At 37.8% G+C, this 13,678-nt stretch overlaps 2 protein-coding genes across 3 annotated transcripts in view; one reads left to right on the top strand and one right to left on the bottom strand.

Moving 5' to 3' along the window:
- Window positions 1-594: 594 nt before the first annotated feature.
- On the bottom strand, window positions 595-8,061 carry cdc37l1 (cell division cycle 37-like 1). 2 transcript variants are annotated; one of them, XM_014003890.1, is made up of 7 exons: window positions 7,695-8,061; window positions 6,680-6,982; window positions 6,438-6,531; window positions 5,232-5,347; window positions 4,815-4,937; window positions 4,468-4,620; window positions 595-1,462 (listed from the first exon to the last, which is right to left on the bottom strand). In XM_014003890.1, exons 1-7 carry the CDS (start codon window positions 7,800-7,802, stop codon window positions 1,346-1,348), a joined length of 1,014 nt encoding a protein of 337 aa, XP_013859344.1. In that variant the 5' UTR covers window positions 7,803-8,061; the 3' UTR covers window positions 595-1,345. The 2 variants fall into 2 exon arrangements, with proteins under 2 accessions (XP_013859344.1, XP_013859345.1); XM_014003891.1 differs by having other exon boundaries at window positions 6,680-6,979.
- Window positions 8,062-9,433: 1,372 nt separating this feature from the next.
- Window positions 9,434-13,678, top strand: part of exd3 (exonuclease 3'-5' domain containing 3) — a 51,622-nt gene continuing 47,377 nt past the window's right edge. Inside the window, exons 1-3 of the mRNA XM_014003886.1 lie at window positions 9,434-9,822; window positions 10,813-10,870; window positions 13,422-13,486. Of these exons, the coding sequence (XP_013859340.1) occupies window positions 10,867-10,870; window positions 13,422-13,486 (69 nt within the window). The 5' untranslated portion in view covers window positions 9,434-9,822; window positions 10,813-10,866. The remainder of the gene's footprint in view (window positions 9,823-10,812; window positions 10,871-13,421; window positions 13,487-13,678) is intronic.

Below are 13,678 nucleotides of genomic sequence, written 5' to 3'. Positions count from 1 at the left end.
CTCCTGTCTGTTACGCTCAATCACTTCCACCACAACTCAGCTTACACCAACCTGGCTAAAACCAGCATCAGCTAACAGTCTCCCACATGAACTGACCTGCTGTAACAGAACTAAAGGAGCCAGTGCTAAGTGCACTAGAATTACTTTAAGTAACTACTCCAGTCATCCTCTCTGTCAGTTTGTTGCATAAATGATGTTAATCGTTAAAATAACTGACTTTTTTAAGCATCACAACTTCCTTAGATTTTTAAGCTCTCCAACAGTCAAGTTAAAATAATGCACGCATTAATAAGTGAAGTCTTTCCATTCACTGTAATACTTGAACTGCAATGATTTCTTACCTGAAGCTAAAACATGCTAATCACACAGCACAAGTGCTCCAAGACACAAAGTGATGGATAAATGATCTGATGGTTCTGCATCACATACATGTTTAACCAGTTGGGATTAAAAACAGTGAAACTGCTAGTCTTGGTGGCCTTTCTATCAAAAAGGGAGATAAAACCAACATTTGGACTCAAATACCTTGACGCCTGTCAGTTTCACTCATTTAGTCCATCAGAACCAGCAGACTACGTGCAACCAACACAAAGATGCAGTAATACATTATTTATGTTCAGACAGTGGTCAGCGTGTGAACGGCTCTTTTACATTCAGATCAGGCGCCTACAGGGAGATCCTGACCACCACAGACTGAACTTTTCATTTTTAAAACAACAAAATACTTTTTGCATGTTAGTTTAAAGCCAGGAGGTTTGACTGCAGAAAACCAATTGGAAATAAAAATACATCAAAGTGATATGTCAAATATATTCCAATGAAACGGTAAAAAAAAAAAAGCCACAAATTCTTGGATGCATTTCTCAAATAACGAGCTCATTATTCAGGTAATTATATGCATGTTTTAGCACGACTGAGATCAAATAAACGATATACTGTATCAACCAGCCGTACTCAGATCTAACAGATCATCCTTTTCTATTCTTTGTGTGAGCCAGGGGGAAAAAAAGTGCATTAGTTCTTTATTTTTAGAGAATGTGCCTCTGTTGCACAATAAATACCTTTAAAAAAACTCCACGTATGGCACATCACAAGCATTAATTTGCTGTTTAACGACACAGCTGCAGCCATCTTGTCTGTGGCCAGCAGTAGCAGCATGTATGAAAGTCGACGCTGAGAAACGTAATTTCCTGCTGGTTCTCAGCTAAATGACCGACAGTGCTCCTGTTTGTTCCTGCTCTGTAATGGCATTTAAGGCTGGTGTGCTGGATGAAGAGCTATAAACTCAGTGTTCCTAAATGGGACGGTTGTGATGGACGGAAAGCAGAGCTCGGACCTACAGTCCTTATGAGATCTCCATCATCCGCGCGTCTTCTGTCTCTGCAGCGTCGTCCTTTGTCCATTTTCCTGTGTTTGTCCAAAGTCCTGCCTCTAAACAGTGTTTCATGTTATATTCAGGGTCCTGTTGGAAGTCAAAGACAGGGGAAAAAAAAGGTACAAATTAAAGTCTGATTTATGTTCAAAGTGTTTCTCAAACATCTTTTCCAAAATCAGAAGTTCTCAGAGTTCTTGTGAGACATCATGAGGGGGTGGTGGGGGGGATCAGGGGATTCACCCTTTTTTCTCTCAGATTGTCAATGAAGCTGTGGGGGTGAGTGGTGGCCCCCATTCACTCTGTCACTTACAAAAGGCCTTTTCAAACTACAATGAAAATGTTTCTTTCAGTCCTCTGCAGCAGCACAGCTTTTAACACTAATATCATTAGTGGTACAATGATAATGTTTTTTTTATAAACACCATAGTGTGTCATATTGTTGATATACAGGTGCTGGTCATAAAATTAGAATATCATGAAAAAGTAGATTTATTTCAGTAATTCCATTTAAAAAGTGAAACTTGTATATTATATTCATACATTACATACAAACTCATTTATTTCAAATGTTTATTTCGTTTAATTTTGATGATTACAAATGACAACAAATGAAAATCTCAAATTCAGCATATCAGAAAATTAGAATATTACTGAAGACCAATAAAAACAAAGGATTTATAGAAATGTTGGCCAACTGAAAAGTATGAACATGAAAAGTATGAGCATGTACAGCACTCAGTATTTAGTTGGGGCTCCTTTGGCCTGTATTACTGCAGCAATGCGGCGTGGCATGGAGTCGATCAGTCTGTGGCACTGCTCAGGTGTTATGATAGCCCAGGTTGCTCTAATAGTGGCTTTTAGCTCTTCTGAATTGTTGGGTCTGGTGTATTGCATCTTCTTCTTCACAATACCCCATAGATTTTCTATGGGGTTAAGGTCAGGAGAGTTTGCTGGCCAATTAAGAACAGGGATACCATGGTCCTTCAACCAGGTACTGGTAGCTTTGGCACTGTGTGCAGGTGCCAAGTCCTGTTGGAAAATGAAATCTGCATCTCCAAAAAGTTGGTCAGCAGCAGGAAGCATGAAGTGCTCTAAAACTTCCTGGTATGTGGCTGCGTTGACCCTGGACCTCAGAAAACACAATGGACCAACACCAGCAGATGACATGGCACCCCAAACCATCACTGACTGTGGAAACTTTACACTGGACTTCAAGCAAYGTGGATGAAGTGCCTCTCTTCTTTTCCTCCAGACTCTGGGACCTTGATTTCCAAAGGAAATGCAAAATTTACTTTCATCAGAGAACATGACTTTGGACCACTCACCAGCAGTCCAGTCCTGTTTCTCTGTAGCCCAGGCAAGACGCTTCTGACGCTGTCTGTGGTTCAAGAGTGGCTTGACACAAGGAATGCGACAGCAGAAACCCGTGTCTTTCATACGTCTGTGTGTGGTGGTTCTTGAAGCACTCACTCCAGCTGCAGTCCACTCTTTGTGAATCTCCCCCACATTTTTGAATGGGTTTTGTTTCACAATCCTCTCCAGGGTGCGGTTATCTCTCTTGCTTGTACATTTTTTTCGACCACATCTTTTCCTTCCCTTCGCCTCTCTATTAATGTGCTTGGACACAGAGCTCTGTGAACAGCCAGCCTCTTTAGCGATGACCTTTTGTGTCTTGCCCTTCTTGTGCAAGGTGTCGATGGTCGTCTTTTGGACAACTGTCAAGTCAGCAGTCTTCCCCATGATTGTGTAGCCTATAGAACTAGACTGAAAGACCATTTAAAGGCCTTTGCAGGTGGTTTGAGTTAATTAGCTGATTAGAGTGTGGTACCAGGTGCCATCCATTTTGAACCTTTTCACAAGATTCTAATTTTCTGATATGCTGAATTTGAGATTTTCATTTGTTGTCATTTGTAATCATCAAAATTAAACAAAATAAACATTTGAAATATATGAGTTTGTATGTAATGTATGAATATAATATACAAGTTTCACTTTTTAAATGGAATTACTGAAATAAATCTACTTTTTCATGATATTCTAATTTTATGACCAGCACCTGTACTGTATAAAATGATGTTTTGTTTTTTCCTCATCTTCCCTTGTGTGGTTTTTAGTTTTTCTTTTAAGGGTTGCACCTCCTCATGATGTCTTCATGAAGATGATCCTTGGTCTGTGCAGAGCCTGTGGCTGCATGACCCAGAGCACCTGTTCTCCTATGTTTGTTATGTTCGGTCTTCTTCTGAACTGTAATTTCATTGTGCTCTTACAGTGACAAAGGTCAATCTAATCTAATTATGAAACTTCATTACAAAACACCATCTGAGCATTCAAATTATTTTTAAAGTTAAATACATATTTGTTTCTTTGAACTTAAGTTTTAAAGTTTTTTTGTTTCTGTGAAGGAGTGTTAAGAATGTAATTGAATATAGGATTTAAAAAGTGGTTTAAGGTTATGTTTATTTAATCCCACAACACCTGAAAAGAGCAGCTCAGAATTCACAAAGGCCTCAAAACCGGTCTGACGGAGCAGATCTGCTCTGAAGATTGGGATTATTTGTAACCCAGAAACACAAACGCTGGGAGGACAACAAGAAGACACCACATTGTCAGCAAAGATTTGTGAAATCAGCTACATCCCTCTGAAATTTGTGCTTGAATTTTGATAAATAAATCTTTTTTTATTTCGACATAAAGCCTATTCTGTGTATTTTGCCAGGAACGTGTACTTGCTCTGATATTTACATTTCAAATTAGGTCTTTTTTTTTTGGGACACCTTGTATCTGAAGGTTGTTTTCCCTTATTTTAATCTTTCTCTAATTTTCACATCAACATAAGAAATGTTTGAAGTTGGAAAATTCTGCATTGATTTTATTTTATTTTTTACTTTTAACCTTCTTTGTAAAACAAGTGGTAAAAAGATGGAAAACAATAGAATATGACCAAACTTGACCATATCTGTGGCCACAAAAATGACCAACATGAGGTTTTTTTTTCCAATGGGTATGAATGATAAAATTTCCCAGTGGTGAAACTAAAAAAAACAGCATCTACAACATGAGCGTCAACAACTCAGGAAAAGAGCAGAACTTACTTGGATTATGAAGTTTGCTGGTTCTTTTGTGCCAGAGTTCTGCTGCTGAGAGTTGGAGCTGTCGTTTTTACATTTAACAGTGTATTCTTTAACTCTCTGCTTGAAGGCCTCGAGTTCTACGTAGAACACTTCCAAGTAGACATCCTGTCCCTCCTACAGAGGAACAATAAAAACAAAGAGGTGCAGAATGGGTCACAGAAAATATAAAGGGGTGATCAGAAAAAGTGTGATTTGCCTCTTCTGCAGAAATCCACACTGAAATGTAGTTTAACGTTTAAAATCTGTTGTAAAACTGGCCTCAGGGACATAACTTCACATGCATGCACTTTATTCAGCATCAGTCTTACTTTGGCTTTGTGGAAGAAGTGCCTGAAGCAGCCCCGAGGATCCTGCTGAGAGTTTGAGGCCATCTCCAAGATAAACTGCATGACTACAGCTTGGTGCGCCACCTGCTCCATCAGTGCTTCTTTCTACAAAAACAAAAACTCTTCAAAAAATCTACTGTGACTGACTAGAAGATTTTCTTTCATTTTATAGTGTTTTTTTTTTATTAGATATGTAGGTAGATATAAAGATGGCAGCTACATGTAAACAGTACTTTGAGGTTTTGGTTCATGATCCTGAGCTTTTTAAATTATTATTAACAAAAATGTAGTTAAACCCAAGAGAAGCAAACACTTTATTAGGCTGCTTATTATAGGAATAAATTATTTGTTGCATTTGGTCCATGTAAGATCATCAGCTCCACCCGGTTATCACATTACCCCTTCTTGCTGGAGTCGAATGCTCCACAGAGTTAAGAAATTCGCCGTTTCCTCACAGATGAGCTGAGGCGTGTCGGAGAGAAATCTTTGACTGTCGTCCCATCGCCGCAACATCCCTGAAACATCAAACGGCTAGTTTATGGATTCTTGTTAGTTAGAAAAAAAAATATTATTATTATTTTGTGACAATAAAATTGGGAATTATTGAAAAATGTGGAACACCTGCTCCAAAAATGATTTCTAAGACATTTAATGATCTACTTGAAATCCTAAAGTTAGGCTTAATAAAACATAAATTATGTTTAAAAAGTGGATGAAATTTAGCAGAACACAGGGCTGGATAATATGGCAAAAAATTATATCTCAATATAATTTTGATACAAATAAAAATGTTGAAACAACTGCCAAGAAAAACCAATATTTACTGTACCTACAAACCTGAAGTAATTTAAAATATCTTTAATTAAAAATGTGACTAGTCAGAATAAAAAGTGATTTTCTAATTTACTTTTTGACTAGTCAGAATTTAATAATAATCTACAATAATTATTTAGTTAAATGAGTTAAAACAACACCTAATTTCCCTCTGGGATCAATAAAGTAATTTTGAATTGAATAGAATTAATTTGACTGAATATATCTGAAATATACTGCATATTTCAGATAAATTTATTGCAGCTATTTTAAACTGGAGCCTGCATACAACTTGAAGGTAAATCTGACATAAGTAAACTAATTTGTGTAATTATAGATAATATAGGTATTTATATAAATACAAAGAGGTATTTTGTCCAGTCAAAATATAATTAAGAGACTTCTTAATTAACTAATATGTCTTGTCATAAACCAATTTCAGATATCTGGAATGTAAGTGTGCTGAAGCCGATTTTATGTCAAAACGATCTGCCATAAACGTCTGTGTTTGCAGCGTCTGCTTCATGTTTGACAACTGCTGATAGGGAGATGGTGAAGTTTTAGGAAGAGGGCTAAAACCTTTAAGGCTGAGTTATAATCACGCTTGTTCACACGCTGCTGTTAAACTTATTAGCGTTGTTAGCATGGTGTTAACAGCGGCAGCACTGAGGTTTATGTCAAGCACTGATGTAAAATATATCTACCAAATTTCTTTAAAAGTCCTATCATCGTTACTGAAATGTCTCTTCTATTGTCCAGCACTAGAAGGACCAGTATTAACCAAACTCTTACCAAAATGCCTGAGCTCTTGTTCGTACTTCTGAAGAAATGTTTTGCACTTCTCCTGATCCACTTCAACAGGCTGATTTTGGACATTGATAATACTCTTGGAAAGAAAATAACAGAAGAACTTTGTGGTTATATAGCCCCAGAGTCAGTAGGTAAATATTGTAAAATGTTAAATAACAGAAAATTTAGTTGAGACATAAGTAACCTTTTTAAGCATTTTCTTTTCTTTTTTTATTTCAGCATACCCGATCAAAGACGTCCCAGCTTCCGGTCTCACTGAGCACAGGACTGCGACTGGGTCCCTGACCTCCCAGCACGCTCTCTTTGCGGCGCCACTCCTCCTCGGTGTTGGAGAGTTCTGCGGGGCAGGCCAGAGTCCGTGCACGTTCCTGTTCCATCGACTCGGAGCTGTGGACCCCTAAAGAGCACAGCTGGTCCTGCGCCTCGGCCAGCCTCCAGCTGGAGACGATGGAGGCCTTCACACAGCGCCGCTGGCTCTGACACAGCGACGCCATGGCACAGTCACAGAGGTGTAATGATGATGGCTGCTGGGACGTAGATGGAAAAAAACCATTATCAATGTGGTTTAAACTTACAGCAACTCTGTTAAAGTTTCATCAACAGGTTTTAATCGCATTGGAAATAGTTTCACTATTATAACTTGGAACAACTGTGATAATAAAAGTATTTACAAAATGATTGGATTGAAAGGGAGAAATTTGTCTGATAACCTTCGAAACATGTTAGATTTATTTGCCTCATGGTTAAATGATCCAGGAGGTAGAAAGTGAACTAGATAAAATAAAATACTGGAGCAGATCATTAGCTTCTCAGCCCTATATGGTAAACTTTTGTGCACGTAAGACATTTGGACAAATAAATTAAAGGGATGTTTCGTTTACGTAATGTCTGCATGTTTTACACAATAATCTACTGAGAAACTCATGTTTTCAAAAGACACATTATCTAACCAGCCTTATTGCGCAATTCTGTTTTGAAAACATTAGCATTCATTCTCTGCTATGCAGTTCAACACAGCTCACTTTATATTGTGTGTGGGGAAATATAATAATAATAGTTTCAAAACAAACACTAATCCATGCTTTATTCGGAGTTTAACCTTCATAAGTGAGCTCACTTCCTTCAAAAACAATACCCCCTCAGGATTAGCCACTTAGCATGTTTGTAACAGTTTGTATCCTGTGATGCTAGGTGTGCCAGTCATTCACAAAAGGTTTAACACTAAAGCGAATAAATTACCTGCTGTTGAGGATGACCTTCCCTGAGAGCCCTGGATGTCTTGGTCGGGTCACGGTTAGGCTCTTGGTTTGGGTGAAGTGAAGCTCCGTTGTTGCTCAGCCACTCCATAACTACTCTGCCCGTTAGAGCTACTAGCTAGCTAAGCTAGCTGCGTTTTGGTGGTTTGGRAAAAGTTTGGGTATTTATATTCGGCTGTAAGCAACAATTATATGTGCGGTACTAACGCCCCTCCACAGGCAGCAGAGCAAAATGGGAAGTATATAAACAAAACGCTATGACAACATAAACATATTTCCTCTTCTCCTAACCCTGGTTATATCTGTTTTAAGCGATGACGTAAGGGTCCCGTGGTGAACAGCCTCTAACCACGTGACACGGTGTCACTTTTCTACTGAATTCTTGTAGATTCTGGAAATTTCTGTTTTAAATATGTGTTTCAGATTATTCAATTAAAATACACAAACAAATAAAATAACATGAATGAGTTTTAACTATTTAATTGTCCTAATTAATATAAAACAAACAAAGGAAAGAAAAAGCAAAGAGTGGAGYACATTGGTCTGTACTACACCTCTTGACCAGAAGGTGGCGGTACATCACTGTAAGTGCAAATGAAAATTAACACATAAAACGAGAAAAATGGGCACAATTTTCCCAGTTACACTATATCAATAGATCAAATATAGATTATGGAAGTGTAGTTTATGGTACAGCAGCAAAAACACATTTAAAGAAATAAGAAATTATTCAACACCAAGCATTAAGAATTTGTGCAGGAGCATTTAAGACCACACCAATAACAGCATTAGTCCTGAGAAGAACCCAAATGATGATAAACTACTGGCTAAATTTAAAAAGCAATAATCCAGATCACCCAACAAAGAGAAAAAGACAGACAGATAGTTTTGGGTGGGTGATTCAAGAGGAAACAGAGAAATATCAAATACATAATCTAACAATAAGTCCAATGTTACAGCTGTCAGTAATACCACCCTGGATTCTACCAGAAGCTACAGCTGATTTGACGTTAATGGAAAAGAAAAGAGACACACCATACGTTTTCAAYTCACATACAGTCCAGGATTATATAAACAGTTATTATCAGTATATTCAAATATATACAGATGCTTCAAAAGCAACAGAGAAAATAGGAGTTGCATTTATAATACCAGAATTTCTAATAAATGTAAATAATCACTGAGAATTTATCAGTTTATACAGGAGACATGATTGCAGTATTATCAGCCATACAGGGGTAGAAGAAGTAAAACTTACAAAAGCTATAATCTGTTCAGACTCAAGTTCAGTTTTAATGAGTATAAAAAAAACAATCACTCAGACAGCAGGCCAGACATTTTACTAGAAATTAGTCACACACTGTTCAGAATACAAAGGATGGGGTTAACTGTATTTATGACAAGACAGTTCAGAAACATTAAGGAAAGGTTTGACGTAATAGACATATTACAAGGGAATTTAGGGGGCAAACACGTACAAATCATGATACGATTTTTGAAAAAGACAAAATTGTTCAACAGAATTTGAGTTTGACAGTAGTTTTTTGTATTTATTTATTTATTTATTTATTTATTTATTTATTTATTTATTTTTTCTTTGAATAGATAGTTTGAAAATGTAAAAAGAAATACAATAGTAGTAGTTTTAAATTAATATTTACACATTCCCACATTATAAATATTAGTGAAATCATCTTGAACCACACTCCATAGCAGTAGGTGGCAGTAATGCACAGGTTATTGCCAAACACCAATAAACACCATAAGAAGAAGAAGAAGAAGAAGAAAATAATTTTTTTTTTGTCCCTAATTGAAGACTTTCAGGCTGCCCAGCCGTCGACGTCCGTTGTCCACTTGTGTTAAAAACACTTTGCATTGTTGTTTAATTTAGCAAATGAAGCTATGGTGTATTTAAACGTGTGGTCTGTAATTTTGGCTGAACAAGCGCAATTTGTATTTATAGCGTGAGCGCAAATTCCCCCACGTGTTGCCTGAAAGGAAAAACGCAGGGTTGAAAATGCTCATGAAGCTAGGAACAAGCTAAAGTAATCGGACGGATAACTAAAAAAAAACATGAAGTATATTTGACAACTTAGATAAATTAGTCGACGGTAAGTCTGTTCAAATGAATAGTAAGATTGTGAGATATGTTGTACTTGTCGACACATTAAAAACACAACTGAATGTGTTTAGGAAAATAACATAAATCACCTACTAGCCTCGATGCTCTCGTGAACTAGCATAAAAACTGGGCAAAAGTCACATGTTTCGTGGGATATCAGGGATTTTTACTGTGGGGAAGTAAATGAAAAGTTTGTTGAAGAGTTGTCGTAAGATGATGCTTTCGATTTACCCGTGCCAGGCGAGCTAATGTTTCCTTAGAAAAAATATGAAGCCATGAGTTTGGACGTTTTCTGACCACAAGGTGGGGGTAAAATATAAAGAGTGACTTTTTCCATTCATAGCTAATTCAGAGTTTGTTTCAGAGTATTTAAACATCAGTAACCACAAGGGATAAAGTCAACACACCCACTCAGCCTGAAATCAAAAATCCCATTCACACTTCTAACTTTCTTTATCACAAAATAATAAATACTCGTGGTAAAAGGTTAGTAGTTCAAATATTAGGTATRTTTATTTTCAGATTAAACATAAACAGCAAACTTAGTAAAGGCAACTTTGATGCAAAAATAAGTCAGGGGTATGCACAATCTAAAGAAAGTATATGATCAGCTTAGTGTAAACATTTGCTGGGGAAAATATAAATTCTARATTAAAAATATTGTAGTGCTAAGAGAGGAAACATAAAATAGATGTGGTGCTGGATCTTCTGTGTGTAGGGTCTTTATGTAGCTTCACTGACCTGGCTGAGCAGAGAGTTACACAGCCTGAATGCTGTGTCTCGTGCTGTCTGTAGCTTTTGCCCCTTTGGTTATCCAAGGTTTACATGCCTTGTGCTTATTGTGTGTAACAACTATGACCACAAACCTGAAACGCCTATTCACAATGTAAAGAGCTGGATCCTAAATCTGATGTATGTCAAATGTATTGATTATTATACCAGTTGCATATTTACCTGTTTTTTTTCTCCTTTTCCACAGTGTAACAACAGCACACCCTCAGCCAACAGCACAGAAAATACTATTCAAAAAGAAATGGGTTAGTACCACACGTTCATAATCCTAGTTTCACAGAATGCACTCCATTGCGTAGTTCAATTTGGAAGCATCTCTTCACATTTGGAAGAAACTAGCTGAAGAAATAAGCTACTACGCTGTAAATATCTCTTTAATAGTCATCATAATTTGCAAGTACTGGTTCTTCTTTACCAACTTCCATTACAGCATCAGATGAAGGCCTGTTTTAGTGTCTTTAACTGAATACAAAACGAGAGAAGTACGTCGTGGTATCCTTCCAGTCTGGCTTGAATGTTGTCCAAGTCACACTGAAATTGTTCTGGTGGCTGTATTAACAGCAAATGATTCATTTAAGTGTTTATTTTTCTCTGGAAGCTGCTTGGCAATATGCAGTCAAACCTGTCTGTGGATTTAACCTCAAACAAAATAGGATACAAATTATTTTGCAAAAGTTGGTACTCGTTAGGATGGTGTAAGCCAGTAAAATCTGCCTTCATATGAAAAAAAAAAGCATCACCTTCCCAGAGGTGAATGAGTTCATGGACTCTATGTGCGTCCATGTATTTGAATGCGGTGATAGGGTTATTATCTTGTAATGAATGGGGGAGCCTCCAGCTCTGTCATTCGCACTCCAGCCAAGATCGTAAAGAAGCTACATGCTCAACATTCCTCTCCTCATCCAAACAGTGGGACTCAAGTGGGTTGTGCTGTTTGTGTTTGCGCGAGTCCCCTGCTGCGTGTACTCTGCTGCATGTTCGTCAGTGGGTTTGAATGGGCTGGAGTGCGGTGTAAACCAGCAGGGAACCACAGAGAAGAGCCGAGGGAATCCTGGAGCCATTCAAGTGTTTAAAATTACAGGACATGTGAGGGGACCCTGGCGGTGTTGTTTTATCATGCACGTCTTTGTCCATTTAATGCATAACCTGTGTCCTTCGCCTGCTCTCCATAGTGTACAGGCATGTGGTGTGACACAGCACAACACTTTAAGGAGAGGAATTTTCTCATCCGAATTCAGGATAATTTAGATGCAGTTGACAGCAGTGCTGATTTCTGGAATTCAAGTCATGCAAACAGGCATTGTTCTAAATAAAACCACATAACCAARTCTTAGGAAACGTTGTTTTGGCATAGTAAATATATATCTATTTTCTTAAACGCACAAGAAACAAGAGTTTACGTGTAATCTGGACAAAATTAATGATAATTGTATAAAAGCCTAAGCACATAAAATATGTTTTTTTGAGATGTTGAGTTATTTAAAAAAGTTATAAAATGCTCAAAAACTAGAAGTTGTCGCCTTACGAGTCTAAAATACAGCAGAGATTAGAGGCCGACCCAGAGAGAACTTTTGGTCTGCTTTCCCAGGCCGTGCATCAGGAAGACCGTGTTTTTTACAGCGTGACCAGTGCATAGCCGTTTTCCTGGGGAAATCCGAGACAAAATCAAGAGAGGCTGATATAGGGAGGGAGGAGAGAACAGGAAAACTGGTCCTGGGAAGGAAAGGCGGTGGAGGAGGAGGGGGGGTGCAGGTACACTGGAGGCCACACAGCATGGGCGACGCAGAAAGAAGCTGAAGCTTTTAAGATGGAAGGATTGGTGAAACACACGTACAAGACAAAAAAAAAAATCATATAATACATCTACTTCTGTTTCCAAATGTGCCTGCTTGTTGCAACCTGACCTAAAAATRTGCACAGAGAGTTTTCTCTGGAGAATATTCAGGCTGCAGATTTGACTGGAATGCAGAGCTAATGCTGAGGTCCTCCACTGTCCAACCAGCCTCAGCTGTTAATCCACTGTTAGAGCTGTTCGGCTATGCCTGCTAAAGAAATTTAGTCTACCCAGCATTGCTGTATTAGCAAAAAAATAAATAAATCCTACATCCGATCACTGTTAAACCCAAATTTAGGTAAATGGAAAAAAATGTAATTCAAGCCTGTTTGCAGCAAATTTGATGCACATAACTTGCATAACATAAGAAAAACAAAATATAAAATATTAACAGCTTTTATCATTTCTACCAAACTCATAGAGTTATATAAGACAACTAGAGTGAGTGTCCAGGTGTATCTCAAAAATCCAGGTAGAAAAGTAAAAAAAAATTGAACAGGTTCTCTGGACGAGTTCTTGTTTGTTGAAAAAACATTTTGTCGAAAAATATGAAACAAATTTCAAACGAAAAACTTGTCCAGAGGACCTGCTCGACTTTCTTTTCAAACTAGAGTGAGCTCTGCCTATCCCTCCCATTGCTGGGAYGTATTGCAGAAGCCAACATGGCACCCGGAGAGGGCAACAACTCGCAGCCAACAAAAGTAACTATTTAATTAACAGCAAGTTCAGCTGGATCTGTGTCACAAATTAGATTTAATCTCTTTGCAATAAAATATTTCAAGCCAGCTTGCTTTAAATTAGACCCATTTTTAAACTTGTAACAGAGTTGTTTTACAGTGCAACTTTACTTAAATTTGTGCAAAACAGAAAAAAAACTATTGCTTTTAATTTATTTTTTCTTTTAAGTAATAGAAATGCAAACTGAAACCCCGCCTACATATGTGTGTGTGTGATACCCTCAGGTCTTGACCCTGCCTTGCTCAGAGACCAGCTCTTTGAACTATGGAACCAGAAGGATCTGCAGATGGTAAGAGTCGCTTTCACAGTGTCCCTTCCACACACACACACACACACACACAGTAATCAGAGTCAATAATGTGTGTCTGCGTGGATCACAGGAAGAAGCAAAGCAAAGAGGGATACCAGCATCTTTAAGTGAAGCTCACCAATGTGTGTGTGTGTGTGTGTGTGTGTGTGTGTGTGTGTGTGTGTGTGTGTG

Source organism: Austrofundulus limnaeus, unplaced genomic scaffold (genome assembly GCF_001266775.1).
Source record: "Austrofundulus limnaeus strain Quisiro unplaced genomic scaffold, Austrofundulus_limnaeus-1.0 Scaffold20, whole genome shotgun sequence".
Classification (NCBI taxonomy): Eukaryota; Metazoa; Chordata; class Actinopteri; order Cyprinodontiformes; family Rivulidae; genus Austrofundulus; species Austrofundulus limnaeus.
This window is presented reverse-complemented; position numbering and strand designations above follow the sequence as displayed.

Excerpts from the sequence above, each read along its gene's own strand:
- cdc37l1 (XM_014003890.1), bottom strand. The coding sequence starts at position 7,802 with ATGGAGTGGCTGAGCAACAACGGAGCTTCACTTCACCCAAACCAAGAG. Across the intron at positions 5,348-6,437 it reads ACAAGAGCTCAGGCATTTTG|GGATGTTGCGGCGATGGGAC; the intron begins GTAAGAGTTTGG and ends TTGATGTTTCAG. Across the intron at positions 4,621-4,814 it reads ACTTCTTCCACAAAGCCAAA|GAGGGACAGGATGTCTACTT; the intron begins GTAAGACTGATG and ends GTTCCTCTGTAG.